The sequence below is a fragment of the Vidua macroura genome, chromosome 25 (assembly GCF_024509145.1).
Source record: "Vidua macroura isolate BioBank_ID:100142 chromosome 25, ASM2450914v1, whole genome shotgun sequence".
In the NCBI taxonomy this organism is placed as follows: Eukaryota; Metazoa; Chordata; class Aves; order Passeriformes; family Viduidae; genus Vidua; species Vidua macroura.
The window spans coordinates 1,986,419-2,009,944 of record NC_071595.1 but is presented as its reverse complement, the minus strand read 5'-3'; the positions used below and the strand labels follow the sequence as shown (position 1 = coordinate 2,009,944).

The window sequence follows — 23,526 nt, the reverse complement described above, 5'->3', positions numbered from 1 at the left end:
GGGTACCGGGGGGTGCTCGGTGACCTTGGCAGGGCCCCCGGTGCCCGGGAACGGTGGGCGGCGCGCGCGGCGTGCTGGGAGTTGTAGTTTGCGGGAGGGTTATTCGCAAGGCGTGCTGGGAGTTGTAGGCCACAGTTTTTTTCCTTTTCCGCCCTTCCCTTCCTCTTCCTCCTCACTGCTTTTCCTCCAGAGGAGCAGGGCGGGAATTGTTCCCCAGGGCAGCCATGCGCCAGGCATTCTTTCCCCTTTCCCTTCTTCCTCCTCCTCGTCCTCTTCTCCTTCCAGGCCTACAGAGCAGGCCGGGAGCCGCGGTTCCTATGGAGACCCCCGCGCTGGGCACGTCGGGAGGTGTAGTTTCTGTGGCTGCTCTCTCGCGGGGCATGCCGGGAGCTGTAGTCCCCTCAGCGCCTCCCGCCGCGCTTGCCGCGTCTCCCCGGTGCTTCCCGGCAGCCCCCGCGCGGCGGGCGCTGATTGGGCGGCGGCGCGGGCGGGCGCACGCGCGGCCGTTGGAGGCCCCGGGCCGAGCCGCTCCCTCAGCGCCGGTACCGCCGCAACCGCCGCCACACCGGCACCGGGCGGGCACCGGCACCCAGCGCCCCGCCGATGCGCCGGGCCCCCGCCGAGCCCTGCGCGCCCGCTGGCTGAGGAGCGAGGCGACACCTGCGTCAGACCGCCGGCGCTGACGTCACGGGGTGCGCGCGTGACGTCACCGCGGTGCGGGGAGGGGGCAGCGCGGGGCGGCTTTAACGGGGGAGGGGGGGTCTCCATGGGGTGAAGGCGGAGGCTGCACCGGGGGCTGGGCCGCGCCCCGGGGCCCTAACGGGGCTGGGGGGGGGTCCCGGTGTAACGGGGGCACCACGGGCGGCTCGGGCCGGGGCGGCGGGGCTGGGCGGGCCGGGGCTGCCGCTGCCCAGGGAGCCGCCGTGGGCCGGGGTGCTGCGGGGCCGGTTCGCCGCCGAGCCCCGGTTCTCGCCGCCGTGCCCCGGTTCTCGCTGCCGTGCCCCGGTTCTCGGCCCGGAGCTGCGCGGGTGCAGCAGCAGCAGCGGGAAAGGAGCGCCCGCGGCGCGGGGCAGGTGCCGGTGAAGGGCGCTGCCCCGGACACCCCGCACGTGGGCGGTGACGCGGGCCCGGCTCTGCCGCCGCTTTGCCCTCGGGTTTTCCTTCCAGGAGCCCCGGCAGGGCCGGTCCCGGTGTGACCGGGGAACGGCCCCTTCTTTCCCTCCGGACCAGCAGCGGCAGCACCCCCAGCTCCTAATTAGGGTGATAATGGGAAGACTGAGAACATCCAGACCCCTCCGGGGTAGAGGGGTGAGGATGAGGATGAGGAGCTGGGGTTTCAGGCTCTCCTTAGCCAGGGGATTCAGTAGGAATTGACCTCTGTGCTGTGCAGGCTCTGATTTCTGGGCCAGGTGTGAAAAATCCAAGAGTTGGGAAGGGCAGAAAGGGCTGGGGGTTGTGCCCAGTGGGAAAATTCTGTTCTCTGCTGGTTGCTCCAGAAGGGGATTCCAACAGGAATTATCCTGACACAAACTGGGAATCAAGAGATGCTTTCCTCAGCAGACAGCTTCTGCTGAGAACAGGCTCCTTCCTTGCCAGCCAGAGCTGATGACTCCTAAAATCCTGCAGATGTCCTCAAAGCCTCTCCCCTCCTGTTCCTGCAGGGCCTGAGAGGGTGCAAAGGCTGTGATGAAGAACCAGGGAGTGGAGACCAAAGCAGCTCCACGTCCTTCCAGAACGAGCAGCGGGATGGGGCTGGAAGAGGGAGACTCACCAGAGGCTGCAGCTCCCCCAGAAGGTGGGGGATCCCCGGGGACTGGGGGGTTCTGTCCCTGCCCACGGCTGGGGGCAGTGCTGGCATTCCCTGGGATGTGTGAGGGCAGCTTTGAGTCTGGGATGAGCCAGGGAGCTGCTTTTTTTCCAGCTCTTTGTAGGGGCAGGAAAATGTGATTTTCCAGGGCAGAAAACTGTGGTTTTCCAGGGCAGAAAATCCTGGTTTTTCCCCCTATTTCTGTGTGTGTGCAGTCCTGGAGGAGTTCCCCTCTCCAGCCTGCTGCCAGGATGTTCTGCCTTCTCCATCCCTGTTTGATCCCAGCTGCTCACACCCAGGTTTAAAATCCATTGTCATGCTAAAAAGCCCAGTCCTGGAGCTGCCAGTTCCTCTGAGAGGAAAAAGCTCACGCATGACCTGCTTTCCTTAAAAAAAAAGAGGGGAGAGGGGGAAATTCTCCCTCTTGACAGATGTCAAGGGCTTGGTCATGCTCTGCAGATCGGAGAGGCTGTTGGGAATGCCCTGACAATGGAACAGAGCAGCTTATCCTGCTGCAAGTCCAGCCAGGAAAAACCTCCCATTCCCTGCGTGCTTCCAGCAGGGTGAGAGCAGGGAATGGGAGCCTCAATTCTTTTTTTTTTTTTTTTTTTTCCCTCCTTTCCAAGCTCCCCTGACTCAGGAGGATCCCAAATCCTCCCGCGACGTCTCCGAGGAGCTGAGCCGGCAGCTGGAGGATATCCTGAACACCTACTGTGTGGATGCCAGCCAGGAGAACCCGGGCGAGGACGGGGGGCAGGGGGATGCCCCCGAGCCCGAGGAGCCCGAGAAGGGCCGCAGTGAATCCCCCAGGAACGGGGAGCAGGAGCCAGGCGGCCCCGAGCTGAACGGGGAGAAGGAGAACTCCAAGGGAAGCGAGGAATTCCGGCCCGGAGAGGAGGCTGGAGACAGGGATCAGAAGAAAGCTCAGGAGAAGAAGAAAGCCAAGGGTTTAGGTGAGGGATTCCCTGATCCCTGAGGGCTTAGGTGAGGGATTCCCAGCTCCCCAGGGGTTATGGGGAAGGATTCCCAGCTCCCCAAGGGTTTAGGTAAAGGATTCCCAGCTCCCCAAGGGTTTAGGTAAAGGATTCCCAGCTTCCCCAGGGATTTAAGTAAAGAATTCCCAGCTCCCCAAGGGTTTAGGTAAAGGATTCCCAGCTCCCCAAGGGTTTATGTAAAGGATTCCCAGCTCCCCAGGGGTTTAGGTAAAAGATTCCCAGCTCCCCCTGGTTTTAGGTAAAGGATTCCCAGCTCCCCAGGGATTTAGGTAAAGGATTCCCAGCTCCCCAAGGGTTATGGGGAAGGATTCCCAGCTCCCCAGGGGTTTAGGTAAAAGATTCCCAGCTCCCCAAGTGTTATGGGGAAGGATTCCCAGCTCCCCAAGGGTTATGGGGAAGGATTCCCAGCTCCCCAGGGATTTAAGTAAAGGATTCCCAGCTCCGCAGGGGTTTAGGTAAAGGACTCCCAGCTGCCCAAGGGTTTAGGTAAAGGATTCTCAGCACCCCAGGGATTTAAGTAAAGAATTCCCAGCTCCCCAAGGGTTTAGGTAAAGGATTCCCAGCTCCCCAAGGGTTTAGGTAAAGGATTCCCAGCTCCCCATGGTTTTAGGTAAAGGATTCCCAGCTCCCCACGGGTTTAGGTAAAAGATTCCCAGCTCCCCAAGGGTTTACGTAAAGGATTCCCAGCTCCCCAAGGGTTTTAGGGAAGGATTCCCAGCTCCCCACGGGTTTAGGTAAAAGATTCCCAGCTCCCCAAGTGTTATGGGGAAGGATTCTCAGCTCCCCAAGGGTTATGGGGAAGGATTCCCAGCTCCCCAGGGATTTAAGTAAAGGATTCCCAGCTCCCCAAGGGTTTAGGTAAAGGACTCCCAGCTCCCCAAGGGTTATGGGGATGGATTCCCTGCTCCAGCTGTGCCCAAGGATATCATTGCATGGATAAATTGATTTTATCCCACTTTTATCATCCTGGGGGAAGTCAGAGCCTTTGGGAACAGCCTCCTGTACTGTGGGGGTGAGGAATGCACCCAGTGCCGCCTCTGAATTCTATAGGTTTCTCTTCTGCTGGGCACAGCTGGCTCCAGCCAGCCCAGGGTTGGTTTTCCCTTCCAAAATTCAGCTGCTCCAGTTCTCCCACCATGGGGAAATCCTCGAGTACACTGGGAACCTGCTCAGCCCCTCCTTTCCTCGCCTTTTCCAAGCCAGGACTCTGTGTAAAGCCACTTTTATCCCGTTTATTGCATTATTCCCATTCCACACCTCCTTCCAGGCAAGGAAATCACTTTGCTGATGCAGACCCTGAACACCCTGAGCACGTCAGAGGAGAAGCTGGCAGCTCTCTGCAAGAAATACGCTGAGCTGGTGAGTCCTGGGGCTGGGGGAGGCTGTGGCAGCTTGAGAGGGACATTCCAGGGACACACTGGAGCTTTGTGGTGTGCTGGGATCCCTGCAGTGCTGGATCTCTGCCTGGGAGAGGGTGGGTGTTGCTGGGTGCAGCCCTGGTGGTGTTTGTGAAGCGTGGACAGGAGGAATTTTGGCAGATCTGGGCGCAAGAGGAGCTCAGGTCTGTTTTCACCCACACAAAGGCTGATGCCACGTTTAACCAGAGCCAAGGTGGAGTTGCAAGCAGGGATCTGGAACTGGAGGAGGTTTGGGGCTGCCTGTGCGTGTCCAGAGTGTCCGTGGGTGGCTTTTCCCTGTGCTGGGGGAACGTGGGACTCCTTCCAATTCCAGCAGGATGGGAATTGAGGAAGGAGAAAGGCACTTGGGCTCTGTGTCACTCCTGCTCTGCCCAGAGGTGTCGCAAAGCTGCCGTCCTTGGGGCACAGCCCTGCCCTGCTGCCCCCCACACCCTCTGCTCCCCTCTGGCAGCTGGAGGAGCACCGCAACTCGCAGAAGCAGATGAAGATCCTGCAGAAGAAGCAGAGCCAGCTGGTGCAGGAGAAGGATCACCTGCAGAGCGAGCACAGCAAGGCCATCCTGGCCCGCAGCAAGCTGGAGAGCCTGTGCCGGGAGCTGCAGAGGCACAACCGCACCCTCAAGGTGACTTCCCGCACGCCCTGCTCCTTCCCGAGCTCCTGGATCCCTCTCCAGGAGCCATTTGGGCAACCTCAGCTTTCCCAGTGGTTGCCCCCACTCTGCCATCAGGGCACTGCTTGGATTTTGGTGTTGAGCCGTCGTCGCCTGCAGCATCCGAGTTGTTATTTCAGGGTTTGTGCAGAAGGGAGGGAAGGGGGAAGGCCCAGAGTCCTTTCCTGGTGGATATAAGGAATAACAGGAGGCTGGGTGGGTTGGGAACATCATTTTGGGAAGTTCTCCTGATGGATTTAAGGACAACATTTTGGGAAGTTTTTTTGATGGAAATAAGGCATAATGGGAGGCTGGGTCATTTTGGGAAGTTTTTTTGATGGATTTAAGGACATCATTTTAGGAAGTTTCCCTGATGTATATAAGGAATCATGGGAGGCCAGGTGGGTTGGGAGCATCATTTTGGGAAGTTTTCCTGATGGATTTAAAGACATCATTTTGGGAAGTTTTCCTGATGGATATAAGGACATCATTTTGGGAAGTTTTTTTCATGGAAATAAGGAATAATGGGAGGCTGAATGGGTTGGGAGCATCATTTTGGGAAGTTTTTTTGATGGATTTAAGGACATCATTTTGGGAAGTTTCCCTGATGGATATAAGGAATAACAGGAGGCTGGGTGGGTTGGGAACATCATTTTGGGAAGTTCTTCTGATGGATTTAAGGACATCATTTTGGGAAGTTTTTCTGATGGAAATAAGAACATCATTTTGGGATGGAAATAAGGAATAATGGGAGGCTGAATGGGTTGGGAGCATCATTTTGGGAAGTTCTCCTGATGGATATAAGGACATCATTTTGGGAAGTTTATTTGATGCATATAAGGACATCATTTTGGGAAGTTTCCCTGATGGATATAAGGAATCATGGGAGGCCGGGTGGGTCGGGAACATCATTTTGGGAAGTTTCTCCCTTCCCTGACGCAGGAGGAGGGCGTGCAGCGTGCCAGGGAGGAGGAGGAGAAGAGGAAGGAGGTGACCTCACACTTCCAGGTGACGCTGAACGACATCCAGCTGCAGATGGAGCAGCACAACGAGCGCAATTCCAAGCTGCGCCAGGAGAACATGGAGCTGGCAGAGAGGCTCAAGAAGCTCATCGAGCAGTACGAGCTGCGGGAGGAGGTGGGTCAGGCACAGGGAGCTGCCAGAGGGGAGGAGGAAGCTCTGCGTGTCCCCTGAGCTGTGGTGTTCCCCCGGCAGCACATTGACAAGGTGTTCAAGCACAAGGAGCTGCAGCAGCAGCTGGTGGATGCCAAACTGCAGCAGGCCCAGGAGATGCTGAAGGAGGCAGAGGAGAGGCACCAGCGGGAGAAGGATTTTGTAAGTGTTGGAGCAGTTGCTCGGGGCACTTTTTGGTTGTTAGTGTGGATCCCAGGGTGTTGTCCCCGATCTTGGCATGTCCAGGAGCCAGGCTGGAGCCCTGCTGTGCTCCTTGTGCCTCTCCCGTGCAGGGCTGTGCCAAGAGCGCTCCCAGATAACTGCTTTGCTCTTCCCCAGCTGCTGAAGGAAGCTGTGGAATCACAGAGGATGTGTGAGCTGATGAAGCAGCAGGAGACCCACCTCAAGCAGCAGGTGAGTTCCCTGCTCAGCCTGTTTTGTTTGGGGATTTCCCTCCGTCCCTGAACAACCCAAAGTTCCTTAATCTGGCAAACAGAGGGGCAGAGGATCCCTGCTGGGTTTGGTTTTATGAGCTGAGACTTTGTTCAGGGATTGTTTCCCAGTGCTGGGAGCAGTCATGGGATCAGCCTGCCACAGCCAGGAGGAGTTTGTAGAACACTCTGCTCTGAGGATGTTTCCCTAGGACAGAATTTGCCTTTGGCAGAGCAGCTCCTGCTGTTTGTCCATGTCCCAGGGCAGCAGCTCAGCCCTTGGCTGGCCTCTCCCCTCTCCAGGCATGGGTGCCATGAGCTCCCTGTCTCTCTCCACAGCTGGCTCTGTACACAGAGAAGTTTGAGGAGTTCCAGAACACCCTTTCCAAAAGCAGTGAAGTGTTCACAACGTTCAAACAGGAGATGGAGAAGGTGGGTGGTGCTTTTTCCTCGATGCTGCTGGGAGCTGGGAGAGCCCCAGCTCTGTAATTTCAATTAATTTTGGGTCTACACCCAAAATTTGGGGTGAGGACCTGTGGGATGTCACTGCACTGCTCTCCCTGGGGGTTAATTTATTTTGATCCCTGTGGGTCCCTTCCAGCTCAGAACATTTTGTGACTCGATTTGTGCCCTTTCTGTGATTCTGTAGATGACCAAGAAAATCAAGAAGCTGGAGAAGGAGACCACCATGTACCGCTCCCGCTGGGAGAGCAGCAACAAAGCCCTCCTGGAGATGGCAGAAGAGGTGAGGGGAGGCTCTGGAGCAGCTGGGGAGGGTGGGGTGGGGACAGGACAGCTCCTGCCTCGGTGCTCTGTGAGGGCAAAGGGAGGAAGAAGCTCCTCAGTGCTTTGGGTGCTGAAGGTTTGCTTGGTTTCCCCTCGGGCTTCACTGGAATCAGTCAAGGAATGGTTTGGGCTGGAAGGGACCTTAAAGTTCATCCCATTCCACCCCCTGCCGTGGGCAGGGACACCTTCCACTATCCCAGGTTTCTCCAAGCCTGGCCTTGGACATTCCCAGGGCTCCAGGGGCAGTCACAGCTTCTCTGGGCACCCTGTGCCAGGGCCTGCCCACCCTCACAGGGAAGAACTTCATCCCAATATCCCACCTAACCCTGTCCTCCCTCCGTGTCAAACCATGCTGCTGTCCCTGATATCCCTGTGGGGTTTCACCTCTCCCTGCAGAAAACGCTGCGGGACAAGGAGCTGGAGGGGCTGCAGGTGAAGATCCAGCGCCTGGAGAAGCTGTGCCGGGCGCTGCAGACGGAGCGCAACGACCTCAACAAGAAGGTGCAGGACCTGTGTGCCCACACGGACCTGCTGGAGCCTCTGAAGGAGCCACCCCGGGACAGCTCCGAGGCAGCTCCGGATTCCCTGAGCTCGGGGAAGGCCACGCCCAGCCCGGATCCCGCGGCAATCCCGGCAATCCCGGCAGAACTGAGCGCGGGAGGCGCGGGGCAGAGCGGGACCGAGGAGGGCACTCGGGGCACTGACTGAGCCCCGGGCAGCACACACAGGTGGGGTGAGGGAGGGTGACCTGGGAGCTGCTTTAGATTCCACTCTCCTTGTCCTGGTGGGAAAGGACAGGGCACGGCCCTCCTGGGGATGTGAGATTTCCTAGTGTAGGTTTTTTTAAGATTTTATACATATATATATATATATATATATACATATATATATATATATATATATAAGATATAAAAAATGTGCAGGGCAACACTTTATGGATATCCATAAGAAGGGCCCAGCTCCCTGCCTGTGTGAATATTGAAAATATGGAGCCTCCACTGATCGTCCCTCTCGCTGAAGGACCTTGTCGCTGGCAGGCTCAGGAGAGCAGAGCCAGGGATCTGTGCCCCTGCACAGCTACAAGGGACACCTCCATCATCACAAGGACTCCACCCTGGAGTGACAGCAGAGCTGGGAGAATTCCAGAGCATTCCCAGTGCTGGATTCTCCCTCTTCCCTCTGCCAGGCAGGAGGGAGCTCCCAGACTGGCTCTTGCTGGCAGCTCGTGTGCGAGCTGAGGGCGCAAGAGGCCGTTCCCCCGCTCTCTGTGGGTTCTGTGTCTGCAACGGGGACGAGGAGAAGCAGGAAAGGGGGTGCCTGGTCCCACCCTCGGGAATTTTTGCTCTTCCCAGGCCCTGCCAATCTCAAAACCGCCTTACAATTCACAGTTGCCTCTTTGCTGAACGCACACGTGCACAAAGTGTATTAAACAGTTAACCCAAAGGTCTAATTCCCAAGTGTTTTGCATCGTTGTGCACAGGGACTGGGGAGGTGCCCCCGAGCCCCTCTGCCCCAGCCCTGGAGGCATCCACGGAGCTGGGACTCCAGGAGGATCAAAGCTCAGAGCTGTGTGTGCTCCTCGAGCTGCTGCTCCAGCCAGGATCAGCTCCTGGGGCTGCTCCTTCCACCCCCCCGGCCTGGGGGTGCCTGTGCTGTCCCAGCCCCACTTTTCCTTTCCCTCTCTGCTTGGAAGAGCATCTCCCCAGTGCTGCCTCACCCCGCGGGGCCTGGATGTGCTGGGAGGGAGTTTAGGGACAGACATGGGACCTGCTGGCACCAGGTTTTGGGATTTTCCTTGGTTTGTCAAGACTTTGTCTTTTTGCTGTTCTTTTGGAAGACTCGACTCGCTTCAAAGCTCGCCGCAGCTTCTCTTTGTGACAGACTTTATTCCCAGCATTGCCTTCCTTGTGCTGGAAGCTGATCCCCACCGTGGACGTACCCAGTGGATCCCTTTGGGATTCTCTTCTGGCACCACAGCTGCTCTCACATCTTCCCTCCACGAAGGACCTGCCTCCGTGTCCCCTTCTCCTGCAGGGGGTTCCAGGGAATACTGAGGAGGGCAGCATGGACAGGCTCTGAGGCTCCACAGAGCCGTGGCTGGACACCCACTGGGACAGTCCCTGGAGCTGTGGTGGCTTTGTCCCCCAGCCCCAGCATGGTTCCTCTGGGGTGATCCATGAATGTAACCCGGCCGGGCTGAGCGAGGGCTGCTGCCGAGATCTGGACTTCAGTAAAAGCAAAACCCCTTAGAAATTGACCAAACCCCGTTTTTTTCTGTCTTTTCCCTGTTAAGGTACAGAAACCTCCTCGTGTGTATCCTGTATCCAATAGAAACACTCCCAACCCCGCTGCTGCCTCTGGTGTGTCTCTTCTTTACCACGTGGGGGGGTAAAGTGAAGATTTTGGGCTGTGGGGTGTCTGTGGGACACAACTTCCCTGTGTCCCGTCACAGCAGATGTCACAGGTGAGACGGCCACGATACCCAGAGTGTCACCACGCAATTTCAGAAAGCTTCAACCCTTACAGAGTCACTTCAGAAGGCTGCAAGCAGCTGCCCTTGTTGTTCTTTACCCAACTTTTCACCCCCTCATGCTCACACAGTGCCCCGTGTGCCCTCGGTTCCCTTTGGTGGCTCTCAGCACACCTGGCACTCCATGGCTCACTGCTGTCAGTGCTGCTCACCTGCCCTTCACAGCTGTGCCCGCGGGGAGCAGCCCCACTCCCAACCACCCCAAACTTGCCCAGGAAAGTTTCTGGGATTTCCTGCACGGTTGGTGAGGACTGGAGGTGAGATTTTGCCCAGGTGTGCTAATACTCCTCATCTCCAAGCCTTCTCTGTGATTCAGAAGCAAACCCATCCCAGCTCCTGCTGCCTGCAGACGGAGTCACATCATCTGCAGTGTCACCATGCAATTTCAGAAAGCTTCAACCCATACAGAGTCACTTCAGAAGGCTGCAAGCAGCTGCCCTTGTTGTTCTTTACCCAACCTTTCACCCCCTCATGCTCACACAGTGCCCCGTGTGCCCTCGGTTCCCTTTGGTGGCTCTCAGCACACCTGGCACTCCATGGCTCACTGCTGTCAGTGCTGCTCACCTGCCCTTCACAGCTGTGCCCGCGGGGAGCAGCCCCACTCCCAACCACCACAAACTCACCTGAGCTCTGCTCCTCCTTCCCAGGAGCTTGGGGAGGCTGGGGGGGACGTTTTGCTGCAGTGGAGATGGGATGTCCCTGCTCGGGGGGGACACTGGGGGGTCCCCAGCGTGACCTGGCCTCTCCCTCCCCGGGATGCTGCAGCCACCAGCCCTGAGGGTCCCGGCCCTGGGGGTATCAACCCCTCCCCTCCCGGCTGGTCCCTTGTGTCCCCATCGGCTCCAAAATGTCCAGGATCGGTTAAAAATCCGGGATTTACAGGAGCAGCCGCGCTCGGGCTGGAAGGGGGGGGGAACGGGACTTGCTTAATCCCGGCCCTGCGCCAGGGCTGGAGGCCCTTCCCGGCTCCTTCCAGCAGGGACGGATCCTGCGGCGCCGCGGTGACACCGGAGAGGACTCGGGGTAAAGCCCGGGGCCGGGAGGGGGTGGCGGGAACGTCCCGGGGGCTCCGCGGGCTCGGGGACCGGATCCCGCCGCATTCCCGGTCCTGCGGGATGCTGATCCCGGAGCTGATCCCGGGGTCACGTCCGGGGATCCTGCGGGCAGCCGCTGTCCGGCGGAGCCTGGAGGGAGTTCCCTTTCCCTTTAAATGCAAATCCCGGGCTGTGCGGACGGTGTCCGGCGGGCTCGGGGTGTCCATCGGCTCCCGGAGGCCGGAGCGGGCCTGGCGCAGGTCAGTCCCGGCCGTGGCGCTCCGGACGGCGGCCGGAGGTTGTGGACAAAGGGGACAAAGGGGCTCCGCAGCCCCCAGAGCTGCCCCGTCCCAGCGCCGCGCGGGGCCCGGGGGGGGCTCGGCGGGACAAAGGGGTGACGGTTCCCATGTGCTCCGCTCTCGCCGGGGGGGTTCGGGGCCGAAATCCTCTTTTCCATCGAGAGACGGGGCCCGGCCGGAGCTGCGGCTGCGGTTCAGGCCCCGGCCGAGCTCCTGCGGGGATGCTCCGGGCGCGGAGAGAGAGCGGAGCCCCCCGGGAGCGGAGCTCCTGCTCCGGTCCTCCCGCCGCCACCGAGCCCCGGTGCGGCTCGCGGTGGCCGTGGGTGTCACTCCTTAACCTGGGGGTCCCGGTGCCCCTGACTGTTCCCCCTCCCTGTCCCGGGGCTCCGCCAGCTCCTCACTGTCCCCGCCTGTCCCGGGGCTCCCCGAGCCCTCCCGCCGTGTCCCGGGCAGCCGCGTCCTCTCCCCGAGCCGTCATCTCCGTGCAGGGAAGGAGCCTCCAGGCGCCGTGTCCGTGGCACGCAGGGTCCCGGTCCCGCAGCCCCCGCAGCCCCCGCAGCCCCCGCAGCCGCGGCCATGGAGGAGCGGAGGAAGAAGCGGAGCCCCCAGAGCTGCCTGGCCCAGCCGCTGCCCGCCGGGGCCCCGCGGCCGCTGCCCCCGAGCAAGAGCACGTCCTTCGCGCTGCCGCTGCCCGCGCTGCCCTCGCCCCGGCAGCGGCCGCGGCCCCGCCGGTCAGTGCGGCCCGGGGGGAGCCGGGGGGAGCCCGGGGCAGCCGCCGGGCCGGTGCCAACGCCGCGTTCCCCGCGCAGGGCGAGCAAGGAGCGGGCGCGGGCGGGCGCGGGGGCGTCCCGGGGGGCCCCGCTCCAGCACAGCTTCCTCACGGACGTGTCCGACGTGTGCGAGATGGAGCGGGGGCTGCTCAGCCTCCTCAGCGACTTCCACTCGGGAAAGCTGCAGGCGTTCGGTGAGGGAGGGGCGTGGGGTCCATGGGGTGGGATCCATGGGGTGGGATCCATGGGGTGGGATCCATGGGGTAGGGTGGGATCAAGGGGATGGGATTTGTGGGATGGGATGGGATGGGGTGGGGTGGGATCCATGGGGTGGGATCCATAGGGTGGGGTGGGATCAATGGGATGGATGGAATCCATGGGATGGGATGGGATGGATGGCATGGCGTGGGGTGGGGTGAGATGGGATGGATAGGATGGGATGGGATCCATGGGATGGGATGGGATGGGATGGGCAGGGAAGGAGCAGATGGGGGAATTTTGAGGGTGGGGAATTTTGGATCCACGGGGAAGGGGTGGGATGGGGAAAATGTTGGATCCATAGGGAGGGAATGGACTGGGGGATGGATGATGGATGGATGATGGATGATGGATGATGATGATGATGGATGGACAGATGATGGATGGATGGATGGATGGATGGATGGATGGATGGATGGATGATGGATCCATGGATGATGGATGATGGATGATGGATGGATGGATGATGGATCCATGGATGATGGATGATGGATGATGGATGATGGATCCATGGATGATGGATCCAGGGATGATGGATGATGGATCCATGGATGATGGATGATGGATGATGGATGGATGGATGATGGATGATGGATGATGGATGGATGGATGATGGATCCATGGATGATGGATGGATGGATGATGGATGATGGATCCATGGATGATGGATCCAGGGATGATGGATGATGGATCCATGGATGATGGATGACGGATCCATAGAGCAGGTGTAGGTGGGGTTGATCCACAGGGAAGGTGCTCTGGGGCTGTGCTGGTCCTGCCCAGGGCGGCAGGGACGTGCTGGAACGTTCCGGGTGCCCCAGGGAAGGAGTGCTCCTTCGAGCAGCTGGAGCACGTGCGGGAGATGCAGGAGAAGCTGGCGCGGCTCCACTTCGGGCTGGACGTGTGCGTGGAGGAGCTGCCCGAGGAGCAGAAGAAGGCGGCGGCCGACAGGAACCTGGACCAGCTGCTGGCACACGTGAGCGTCACCCCTGTGACACTGTGACACGCTGTGTCCCCCTGTCCCCTGCCCGCCCTGCGGCACCCCGGCGTCCCCTCCGCTCCCTCAGCCTCTGCCTTTGCTCCCACAGCTGGAAGAGCTCAGCAGCTCCATGTATCCTTGGCTGGTGACCGTGACCGTGGCAGGGGTGGCAGTGGCAGGGGTGGCAGTGGCAGGGGTGGCAGTGGCAGTGGCAGGGGTGGCAGTGGCAGTGGCACGGGTGACAGTGGCAGGGGTGGCAGTGGCACTGGCAGGGGTGACAGTGGCAGGGGTGGCAGTGGCAGTGGCAGGGGTGGCAGTGGCAGGGGTGGCAGTGGCAGTGGCAGGGGTGACAGTGGCAGTGGCACGGGTGACAGTGGCAGGGGTGGCAGTGGCAAGGGTGACAGTGGCAGTGGCAGGGGTGGCAGTGGCAGGGGTGGCAGTGGCAGGGGTGGCAGTGGCAGTGGCAGGGGTGGCAGTGGCAGGGGTGGCAGTGGCAGTGGCAGGGGTGCCAGTGGCTCTGGCAGGGGTGGCACTGATGGTGGTGGTGGGTGGCAATGGTGCCAGTGGTGATGGTGATGGCCGTGACAGTGATGGCAGTGGCAGTGACAGTGGTGACGGTGATGATGGTGACAGTGGCAGTGGTGGCAGTGACAATGGTGGCAGTGGCAGTGGTGGCAGTGACAGTGGTGGCAGTGGTGGCAGTGACGGTGGTGACCGTGATGATGGTGACAGTGGCAATGGTGACAGTAGCAGTGGTGGCAGGGACGGTGGTGGCAGGGACGGTGGTGGCAATGCCAGTAGTGACAATGACACTGGTGCCAGTGACGCTGCTGGCGCTTCCCCTTGACCCGCTCTCAGACAGAAGCTGCACCTGGCCGAGAGCTCGGACCCCGAGGACGCGGCGCCCTGACCCCGGCCCTGTCCCCGTCCCCGCCATCCCCGGGCCCCGGAACCGGGCCCGGCCGGGCCCCCCCCGCCATGGCGGCGGCGGTCGCGGCCCGATGACGTCAGCAGGCGGCGGCGGGGCCATGGCGGCCGTGCTGGGCCCGCGGGCCGGGGCCGGGGCCGGGGCCGGGGCCGAGGCCGAGCGGCGGCGGCTCCTCCGCGCCGTGACCCGGCTGCAGGTGCGGGACGGGCCCGGGGGGGGACGCGGGGCCGGCGGGGGAGCGGGGCTGGGGAGAAGGAAAGGCGGATGGGGCACTTGGGGGTGAGACCCTGGGGTGGCGCATCTGGAGCGGCCGTGAGGGCAACATCGTCTGGGCACATCTGGGCACATCTGGGCACATCTGGGCGCGGGGGGATGCTGCAGCCGGCGCTCGGTGCCGGTGCGGTTCGGTTCCAGCGCCGTGCCAGGCCTGTGCCAGGGGGTTCCTGCTGCGGAGGCGGCTCCGGAGCGTGCGGGAGGAGTTCGAGGCCGCGGTGCTGGAGATCGAGGGCGACCTGAGGCAGCTGCGCTGGAGCGGCCGCGTCCTGCAGCGGCCGCGCTTCGGCCGCGAGCTCCGGGAGCAGCGCGGCAGCGGCACCGGCGCCGGGAGCGGCACCGGCAGCGGCACCGGCACCGGCACCGGGAGCGGCACCGGGAGCGGCACCGGGAGCGGCACCGGCACCGATCGCGGCTCACCGTGTGACCCCGGCCGGCAGCACGGCCCCGGCCCGGCCCCGGCAGGATTTGTCGCTCCAGGCGCGGCCCAGGTGATTCCCCGGGCCCTGCCCCAGAGAATCTTCCTTCCACACCTCTTTTCTTTCATATTTTCTTTGATATTTCTTTATATTTTCTTTGCTGTTTCTTTATATTTTCTTTGATATTTCTTTATATTTTCTTTGCTATTTCTTTATATTTTCTTTGCTGTTTCTTTATATTTTCTCCCTATTTTCTTCCTATTTTCTTTCTATTTTCTCCCTATTTTCCTTATCTTTTCTCCCTATTTTATCTTTTCTCCCTATTTACTTTATATTTTCTCCCTATTTTCTTTATATTTTCTTTGATCCTTCTTTATATTTTCTCCTTATTTTCTTTATATTTTCTTTGATATTTCTTTATATTTTTCTCCCTATTGTTTTTATATTTTCTCCCTATTTTCTTTCTATTTTCTCCCTATTTTCTTTATCTTTTCTCCCTATTTTCTTTGTATTTTCTTTGTATTTTCTCCCTATTTTCTTTATACTTTCTCCCTATTTTCTTTATATTTTCTCCCTATTTTCTTTATATTTTCTCCCTGTTTTCTTTACATTTTCTCCCTATTTTCTTCATATTTTCTCCCTGTTTTCTTTATGTTTTCTTTGATATTTCTTCATATCTTCTCCCTATTTTCTCTATATTGTCTCCCTATTCCCCTCATATTTTTTTTTAGACTTTCTCCCTTTTTTCTTAACATTTTCCTCACCATTTCCCCACAACATTATGATTTTTTTTAACCCCCTCTTTCCCTTCATCCAGCCCTCCCCAGGGAATCCCCGGGACCCGGCGGAGGCCGCGGAGAACGAGACCATTCCCAGGAAAACAAAGGATAAGGCAGCTGCTGGTGGCAGCTGGGGGAACACCCCCCTCTCATCCCCCCTGCTCTTTGGGAACCCCAAAAACCCCCAAAATTCGGGGGGTGCAGCTGCTGCAAGCCCCGAGGAGGAGGAGGAGGAGGAGGGGGATGTGCAGAGCAGCGAGCGCCCGGGTGAGCAGCGGGATTTTTTGTGGGGGAGGATTTGGGGGTGCTGGAGCAGCTCCCACTGTGCTGATCTTTGGGGTTCTTGTGGGTTTTGTTTTTTGGGGTGTAGGAATCCCCCAGGAGCTGCGGGGGCTGCCCCGATGGGAGCTGCAGGAGCGCAGGGAGCAGCTCCTGCTGGAGCTGCTGTGGGTTCAGCAGGCCCTGGCCAGCAGGAAACAGGTGAGGGGCTCGGGGGGGCTTGGGGGGCAAGAGAAACAGAGGGGAAACAGCAAAGAAAACAGAGAGGGATGGCAAAGAAAACAGAGAGGAATGGCAAAGAAAACAGAGAGGAATGGCAAAGAAAATAGAGAGGAATGGCAAATAAAATAGAGAGGAATGGCAAATAAAATAGAGAGGGATGGCAAAGAAAACAGAGAGGAATGGCAAAGAAAATAGAGAGGGATGGCAAAGAAAATAGAGAGGAATGGCAAATAAAATAGAGAGGAATGGCAAAGAAAATAGAAGGGAATGGCAAAGAAAATAGAAGGGAATGGCAAAGAAAATAGAAGGGAATGGCAAAGAAAATAGAAGGGAATGATAAAGAAAATAGAAAGGAATGGCAAAGAAAATAGAAAGGAATGGCAAAGAAAATAGAGAGGAAATAGCAAATAAAATAGAGAGGAATGGCAAAGAAAATAGAGAGGAATGGCAAAGAAAATAGAGAGGGATGGCAAAGAAAATAGAGAGGAATGGCAAAGAAAATAGAAGGGAATGGCAAAGAAAATAGAAGGGAATGGCAAAGAAAATAGAAGGGAATGATAAAGAAAATAGAAGGGAATGGCAAAGAAAATAGAGAGGAATGGCAAAGAAAATAGAGAGGAAATAACAAATAAAATAGAAAGGAATGGCAAAGAAGATAGAAAGGAAATATCAAAGAAAATAGAGAGGAATGGCAAAGAAAATAGAGAGGAATGGCAAAGAAAATAGAAAGGAAATAGAGAGGAAATAGCACAGAAAATAGAAAGGAATGGCAAAGAAAATAGAGAGGAAGTAGCAAATAAAATAGAAGGGAATGATAAAGAAAATAGAAAGGAATGACAAATAAAATAGAAAGGAATATCAAAGAAAATACAGAGGAATATCAAAGAACATAGAAAGGAATATCAAAGAAAATGTAAAGGAAATATCAAAGAAAATAGAGAGGATTATCTAAGAAAATATAGGGGAATATCAAAGAAAAAGTAAAGGAATATCAAAGAAAATATAAAAGAAAATAATAGAAAGAAAATACAAAGAGATATCAAAGACAATATAAAAGAGAATAGAAAATCTAAAGAAATATCAAAGACAATATAAAAATGTAAAGAAATTTAAAAGACAATATAAGAGGAAATAAAAAACATAAAAGAAAATACAAAGGAACACCAAAGAGAATAGAAAGCAGACCTTTATGTTTTGTGTCTCTGGCAGTTCCTGCTGCTGAAGCAGAAGCTGGGAATTCCCCACCATGGCAGCAGCATTCCTGAATTCCTGCACTGCTGGGGAGAGGCCCTGCAGCTGCTGCAGCAGCAGCCCTGAGCCTCCCTGGCATGCAAAAAAAAAAAATGCAACAAATCTTTTGTGGACGTTTGCTCCGAGCAGGATCAGCCCTGGAGGGAGCTGTGCCCACGTGGGTGGTGGGAGGTGGCTGAGCTGGGTGCTCCAGGTGGGAATGGCAGGGTTGGCAGTGCCAGTGGTGCTGCTGGGGCTGTGTGGAGCTGGAGTGGAGCTGCAGGAAGGAGCTCCTGGCACGCAGCTCTGCCTTCCAGCTGGCAATCTGCAGTGCCCAGGCTGTGCAAGTGAGCACTGACACTTCCCTGGCTGTGCTGTGCAGTCAGGGAGGGCCTGTCCCACTGATCCTTGGGATGAGGCTCATTCCTGCCTTTCCTCTGCCTCTGGAATTGTCTCGTGGGCCAGAGGCAGGAAAGGACCTGGTGCTTTGTCAATTCCTTCAGCTCAGGGACATTCCAGGTCCCTCAGAAAGGGACTTCCCACGTGGTGCTGTGGTTCCCTGGATCCTTCTGCTCTGCAATTCTTTTTATTTTTTGGGAATAAAGAAACTTTTCCTGATGCTGAGCCTGTTCCTGCCTGGCCCCCTGATTTCTCCAGGTGTGTCCATGGCTGAGGAGGAGGTGTCCAGGACAGGACAGGGAGGTGACAGCACCTGGGGTGGGGGGCACACGAGCTGCTGATCCAGAAATGCTGGTGGCAACCTGCTGGCTGCTCCTGGACCAGGAGCAGATCCTGGAGGATCAAAGAGCCCTGTGCTTCCTGGTGCTCTGGGGGTGTTGGATGTGGCCACAGCTTCCTGCTGCTGCCTTTGCATCCATGGAAACGGGGCTGGGCTCAGCAGGGAGGCTTTGGGGTGCCCAGGAGGGTTTGGGGTGCTCAGGAGGGTTTGGGGTGCCCAGGAGGGTTTGGGGTTGTCAGAAGGGTTTGGGGTGCTCAGGAGGATGCACAGGAGGGTTTGGGGTGGCTGGAATGGTTTGGGCTCAGTGAGGGGCTGGTTGAAGGCTTTTGGGGTGCTCAGGAGGATGCACAGGAGGGTCTGGGGTGCTCAGGAGGGTTTGGGGTGCCCAGGAGGGTGCACAGGAGGGTTTGGGGTGCCCAGGAGGGTTTGAGGTGCTCAGGAGGATGCACGGGAGGGTTTGGGGTGGCCAGAAGGGTTTGGGGTTGTCAGAAGGGTTTGGGGTGGCCAGAAGGGTTTGCTTTGGGCTTGGCAGAAGGGTGTGAGCTCAGTGAGGGCTTGCTTGGAAGGGTTTAGGGTGGCTGGAAGGGTTTGGGCTCAGTGAAGGGCTGGTTGAAGGCTTTTGGGGTGGTCAGAAGGCTTTGGGCTATCAAAAATCCATCAGTGCCAGGAGGTCACACTGGATAATTTATGAACCATTTCTTACCCCTCCATTGCTGGACAAGACAATTGAATCCCTGTGGTCTTCAAAGAGCCACCAAACCCCCCCTTAAGGCACAAAACTGGCTGTCCCTGCACCGGGGCCACCCTGGCACTCAGGGCAAGCAATCCATGTCTTTGGCCATCCCAAAAACTCCTTCCCAGGTGGGACTGAGCCAGGAGCCCCCTGAGGAACGGGGGAGGAGCCCTGGATCAGCTCCTGCTGCCCTGGAGCAGCTCCTGCTGCTCTGGATCAGCTCCTGCTGCCCTGGATCAGCTCCTGCTGCTCTGGATCAGCTCCTGCTGCCCTGGATCAGCTCCTGCTGCTCTAGATCAGCTCCTGCTGCCCTGGATCAGCTCCTGCTGCCCTGGATCAGCTCCTGCTGGCCTGGATCAGCTTCTGCTTCCCTGGATCAACTTCTTCTGCTGCCCTGGATCAACTTCTTCTGCTTCCCTGGATCAGCTCCTGCTTCTCTGGATCAGCTCCTGCTGCCCTGGATCAGCTCCTGCTGCCCTGGAGCAGCTCCTGCTGCCCTGGATCAGCTCCTGCTGCCCTGGATCAGCTCCTGCTGCCCTGGATCAGCTCCTGCTGCCCTGGATCAGCTCCTGCTGCTCTGGATCAGCTCCTGCTGCCCTGGATCAGCTCCTGCTGCCCTGGATCAGCTCCTGCTGCTCTAGATCAGCTCCTGCTGCCCTGGATCAGCTCCTGCTGCCCTGGAGCAGCTCCTGCTGCCCTGGATCAGCTCCTGCTGCCCTGGCTCAGTTCCTGCTGCTCCCTCAGGCCGCAGCCAGGCACAGGGACACGCCCAGCATGGTGAGCAGCATTCCTGCCATGGCTCCTGTGGGAGTGAACAGATCAGGAACAAATAAATCGGGATAAACTGGGAATCTGCCTCAAACAACAAGCTCCACTTGGTTTCACAGGTCCTGGAGTTTGAAATTTCCCAATTTCCTGCTTTTTGCTGACCACCTGAGCAGGGCAGGTTGATTTCTGGGGGCTTTTGGGCCACTTCTTTTCCATGGTGGGCATTTTATTCATGGCCTGAGGGAAAAGCTCAAGCCTATAAATTGTTTCAGCTTAAAACAGCCAGTTCTGGCTTTAAATTCACCAGCCCTGCCCAAAAATCTGTTTCAATTCCCTTTCAGGTCCTGCAACCAAAGCTGCTGTGACCCATTTCAAGCCTTGTGTGGTGTTTGGTGTCTTCAGACCAGATTAGAAATTAAATTATACATTATAAATTATATATTATAAATTAATTATAAAAAAATTTAGAATATATTACAAATTAAATTATACATTATAAATTAAACTATACATTGCAAATCAAATCCCCCACATTAAAAATCAAATCTCAATCCAGTAAAAGCTGATTTCTTGAGGAAATGCTTGGAGTGGGACTCACGTTTGCCACCAATGTCCTCTCCCAGGATTTTCCCAGTCACCAGGGTCACAATCAAAGCCAGGGAGTTGCAGAGTGGCACTGCCAGGGACAGCTCTGAAATACAAGTTCCAAGTGGAGAAATTCGCTTTATTTGGGATTATTCCAAGGGAGCTGCTTGCTGTTTGGCCGGGTCACCGAGCCACAAAATCCCAAAAAAAAAAGCAGCAGGAGCTGACCTGCGGAGGCCAAGGTGAGGTAGAAGAGGAGGGATCCAGCCTGGTTGAGCAGGAAGGGCACCAGGTACTGCAGGAGAACACAGAGCTGGGTGAGGGTCCCCACCCTGGCACCCCCAAGGGGGCACCTGGGGGTGCCAGTGCCAACCCCTGAGCTCACCCCAGCCACAGGCTCGGGGGGGTTATTGTGAATTCAGGTGAACCCAGGGGCAGAAATGCTGATGTGTGACTGCAGCTCAGAAATTGAATGGTTTCTTTATTATAACTGTGCTAAAATACATTAATGTACTATTTAAAGGAGATATTAAAACTACAAACCTACTTTTTCTAACTCCCATATCTAACTCCCAACTTGTGACCCTCTCTAGAGATTGGATTGGATTGGATTGGATTGGGTTGGATTGGGTTGGATTGGATTGGCTTGGATTGGGTTGGATTGGATTGGATTGGATTAGATTGGGTTGGATTGGGTTGGATTGGGTTGGGTTGGGTTGGATTGGGTTGGATTGGATTGGATTGGGTTGGATTGGGTTGGATTGGATTGGATTGGATTGGATTGGATTGGATTGGATTGGATTGGATTGGATTGGATTGGGTTGGGTTGGGTTGGATTGGGTTGGATTGGGTTGGATTGGGTTGGGTTGGGTTGGATTGGATTGGATTGGATTGGATTGGATTGGGTTGGATTGGATTGGGTTGGGTTGGGTTGGATTGGATTGGATTGGATTGGATTGGATTGGATTGGATTGGATTGGGTTGGATTGGGTTGGATTGGGTTGGGTTGGATTGGATTGGATTGGGTTGGATTGGCCACCAGCCCCAAACAATCCTCACCAGAATCCAACCAAGAATCACCCCAGGTAAACAATTCTCCAAGCACATTCCACAAGGGGAAAAACAAGGAGCAGAATAGAAATTTTCTCTTTCTTTCTCTCTGTGCTCCTCTATGATAAAAATCCAGAGAGAGAGAGAGAAATGTGCTGGCACAGGGGTTTGAGAGGTGGGAATTCTGCGGGATTGACCCCCTGAGGATGAGGAAGTGGGGCTGTTGGAGTTTTGGGAAGGAGCCCGGCGAAGGAGGGACTCTCACCCTGCAGTTGAGGCTGAGGAAGCGCAGCTCGGCCAGCAGCCGCCGCAGGCCCCGGCCCCGCGGCTCCTCCGTGCCCCGCGGCTCCTCCGTGCCCCGCGGCTCCTCCGTGCCCCGCGGCTCCTCCGTGCCCGCCGCCGCCGCCGCCCGCAGGAACGGGCCCGTGGTGCCCCACAGCGTGGCCACCAGCGCCAGCGCCAGCGCCTGCCCTGCGGGCAACAGCACAGTCAGAGCCGCACGGGCAGCCCGGGAACGCGGGATGAGAGCCAGGGAACCCGGGATCAGAGCCCTGGAACCCGGGATCAGCCATGGAACCCGGGATCAGAGCCAGGGAACCCAGGATCAGAGCTATGAAACCCGGGATCAGAGCCAGGGAACCCGGGATCAGAGCCCTGGAACCCGGGATGAGAGCCAGGGAACCCGGGATCAGAGCTATGGAACCCGGGATCAGAGCTATGGAACCCGGGATCAGAGCCAGGGAACCCGGGATGAGAGCCAGGGAACCCGGGATCAGAGCTATGGAACCCGGGATCAGAGCCCTGGAACCCGGGATCAGAGCTATGGAACCCGGGATCAGAGCCCTGGAACCCGGGATGAGAGCCAGGGAACCCGGGATGAGAGCCAGGGAACCCGGGATCAGAGCCCTGGAACCCGGGATCAGAGCTATGGAACCCGGGATCAGAGCTATGGAACCCGGGATGAGAGCCAGGGAACCCGGGATGAGAGCCAGGGAACCCGGGATGAGAGCCAGGGAACCCGGGATCAGCCATGGAACCCGGGATCAGAGCCCTGGAACAGCGGGCTCAGAGTTGTGGGATCAGCCCTGGAACCCGGGATCAGAGCTATGGAACATTGGGATCAGCCCCTGGAACATCAGGATCAGAGCTGTGGAATCAGCCCAGCCTCAGCCTCTGGAACATTGGGATCAGCACCATGGAATCAGCCCCTGGAACCTCGGCATCAGAGCCATGGAACACCGAGATCAGAGCCATGGAGCCAGCCCTGGAACACCGGGATCAGAGCTGTGGGATCAGCCCTGGAGCACCGGGATCAGCTCTGGAACAGTGGGATCAGAGCTGTGGGATCAACCCCTGGAAATCGGGATCAGAGCTGTGGGATCAGCCCTGGGAATCGGGATCAGCCATGGAACACGGGATCAGCCATGGAACAGCGGGAGCAGAGCCATGGGATCAGCCCAGCCTCAGCCCCTGGAACATCGGGATCAGAGCTGTGGGATCAGCCCTGGAACACCGGGATCAGCCAGGGAACCCGGGATCAGAGCCAGGGAACCTGGGATCAGAGCTATGGAACAGTGGGATCAGAGCTGTGGGATCAGCCCTGGGAATCGGGATCAGCCCTGGGAATCGGGATCAGCCAGGGAACCCGGGATCAGAGCCCTGGAACCCGGGATCAGCCCTGGGAATCAGGATCAGCCAGGGAACCCGGGATCAGCCCTGGGAATCGGGATCAGAGCCGTGGAGCCAGCCCAGGCTCAGCCCCCCCGATGCCTTCAGCTTCTGCTCTCCCCTTTCCCAGGCTCTGCACGGCCTGGGTTTGTGACTCCGAACTCCACCCAGAGTGCCAGCAGCTCTGCTCACAGCTCAGGCACACAGAGCAATCCTTCTGCAGCCCCAGAGCCCAGCACAGCGCTGCAGCTTCAGCCCCAGAAGTGCAAACAGCAGGGGATGGAGGAGAGCAGCCTGGGAGGATGGGGCTGCACCGCCTGGAGCTGGAACTGGGCAATGAACCCAGCATGGAAATGGAACAAAACTTATACAAAGTGTGAAACTCCTGACTCTGGGTGTAGCCAAGGCCGGGCTCTTGCACTGCCCAAGGTGCGTCCTGTAAAGGGCTTTTAATAAATCCTTGCTTTATTTCTTTAACTCTGCCCAGCCTCTGCTCCGGGGAGCACCGGGCAGTGCCCAAGGCCCGGCCGGACGGCGCTGGGAGCAGCCCGCTGTCCCCGCCCGCGGGACCGCCGGATCCCCAGGCTCCTTCCCCTCTCCACCACCCCCTCAACCCTCAGGCTCTCCCCTCAGCCACATTTTCCCCCCGCTTCCCAAACAAATCCTCCCCGCCGCCATCGCTTCCCCCGCCACTCACCCACGGTCGCCATGGCACTTCCTGCTT

At 57.5% G+C, this 23,526-nt stretch overlaps 3 protein-coding genes across 6 annotated transcripts; 2 read left to right on the top strand and 1 right to left on the bottom strand.

The window, feature by feature from the left end:
* The first annotated feature begins 567 nt into the window (after positions 1 to 567).
* TXLNA (taxilin alpha) lies at positions 568 to 9,606 on the top strand. 2 transcript variants are annotated; one of them, XM_053999058.1, is made up of 11 exons: positions 568 to 714; positions 1,662 to 1,795; positions 2,434 to 2,760; positions 4,070 to 4,161; positions 4,672 to 4,842; positions 5,812 to 6,006; positions 6,085 to 6,204; positions 6,382 to 6,456; positions 6,813 to 6,905; positions 7,123 to 7,218; positions 7,656 to 9,606. In XM_053999058.1, the coding sequence occupies exons 2-11, from the start codon at positions 1,687 to 1,689 to the stop codon at positions 7,965 to 7,967; spliced, it is 1,590 nt and encodes a 529-aa protein (XP_053855033.1). In that variant the 5' UTR covers positions 568 to 714; positions 1,662 to 1,686; the 3' UTR covers positions 7,968 to 9,606. The 2 variants fall into 2 exon arrangements, with proteins under 2 accessions (XP_053855033.1, XP_053855032.1); XM_053999057.1 differs by having other exon boundaries at positions 606 to 692.
* A 1,052-nt stretch (positions 9,607 to 10,658) lies between these two features.
* On the top strand, positions 10,659 to 14,122 carry CCDC28B (coiled-coil domain containing 28B). Of its 3 annotated transcripts, none has more exons than XM_053999073.1 (6): positions 10,659 to 10,812; positions 11,611 to 11,853; positions 11,932 to 12,086; positions 12,972 to 13,126; positions 13,239 to 13,261; positions 13,988 to 14,122. In XM_053999073.1, the coding sequence occupies exons 2-6, from the start codon at positions 11,699 to 11,701 to the stop codon at positions 14,037 to 14,039; spliced, it is 540 nt and encodes a 179-aa protein (XP_053855048.1). In that variant the 5' UTR covers positions 10,659 to 10,812; positions 11,611 to 11,698; the 3' UTR covers positions 14,040 to 14,122. The 3 variants fall into 3 exon arrangements, with proteins under 3 accessions (XP_053855048.1, XP_053855047.1, XP_053855049.1); XM_053999072.1 differs by having other exon boundaries at positions 10,753 to 10,812; positions 11,648 to 11,853; XM_053999074.1 differs by lacking the exon at positions 10,659 to 10,812 and adding an exon at positions 10,964 to 11,083.
* A 5,008-nt stretch (positions 14,123 to 19,130) lies between these two features.
* Positions 19,131 to 23,523, bottom strand: TMEM234 (transmembrane protein 234). Its single transcript, XM_053999078.1, has 5 exons — positions 23,500 to 23,523; positions 21,400 to 21,605; positions 20,313 to 20,379; positions 20,098 to 20,190; positions 19,131 to 19,533 (listed from the first exon to the last, which is right to left on the bottom strand). Exons 1-5 carry the CDS (start codon positions 23,510 to 23,512, stop codon positions 19,472 to 19,474), a joined length of 441 nt encoding a protein of 146 aa, XP_053855053.1. The 5' UTR covers positions 23,513 to 23,523; the 3' UTR covers positions 19,131 to 19,471.
* Between the last annotated feature and the right edge of the window lie 3 nt (positions 23,524 to 23,526).

Coding starts and splice junctions, on each gene's coding strand:
- TXLNA (XM_053999058.1), top strand. CDS start 1,687: ATGAAGAACCAGGGAGTGGAGACCAAAGCAGCTCCACGTCCTTCCAGA. Junction 1,796..2,433: donor GGCTGCAGCTCCCCCAGAAG/GTGGGGGATCCC, acceptor CTCCTTTCCAAG/CTCCCCTGACTCAGGAGGAT. Junction 6,007..6,084: donor AGTACGAGCTGCGGGAGGAG/GTGGGTCAGGCA, acceptor TTCCCCCGGCAG/CACATTGACAAGGTGTTCAA.
- TMEM234 (XM_053999078.1), bottom strand. Junction 20,380..21,399: donor TCCTCAGCCTCAACTGCAGG/GTGAGAGTCCCT, acceptor GTTCTCCTGCAG/TACCTGGTGCCCTTCCTGCT. Junction 19,534..20,097: donor AGAGGACATTGGTGGCAAAC/GTGAGTCCCACT, acceptor TCACTCCCACAG/GAGCCATGGCAGGAATGCTG.
- CCDC28B (XM_053999073.1), top strand. CDS start 11,699: ATGGAGGAGCGGAGGAAGAAGCGGAGCCCCCAGAGCTGCCTGGCCCAG. Junction 11,854..11,931: donor CAGCGGCCGCGGCCCCGCCG/GTCAGTGCGGCC, acceptor TTCCCCGCGCAG/GGCGAGCAAGGAGCGGGCGC. Junction 13,262..13,987: donor GAAGAGCTCAGCAGCTCCAT/GTATCCTTGGCT, acceptor ACCCGCTCTCAG/ACAGAAGCTGCACCTGGCCG.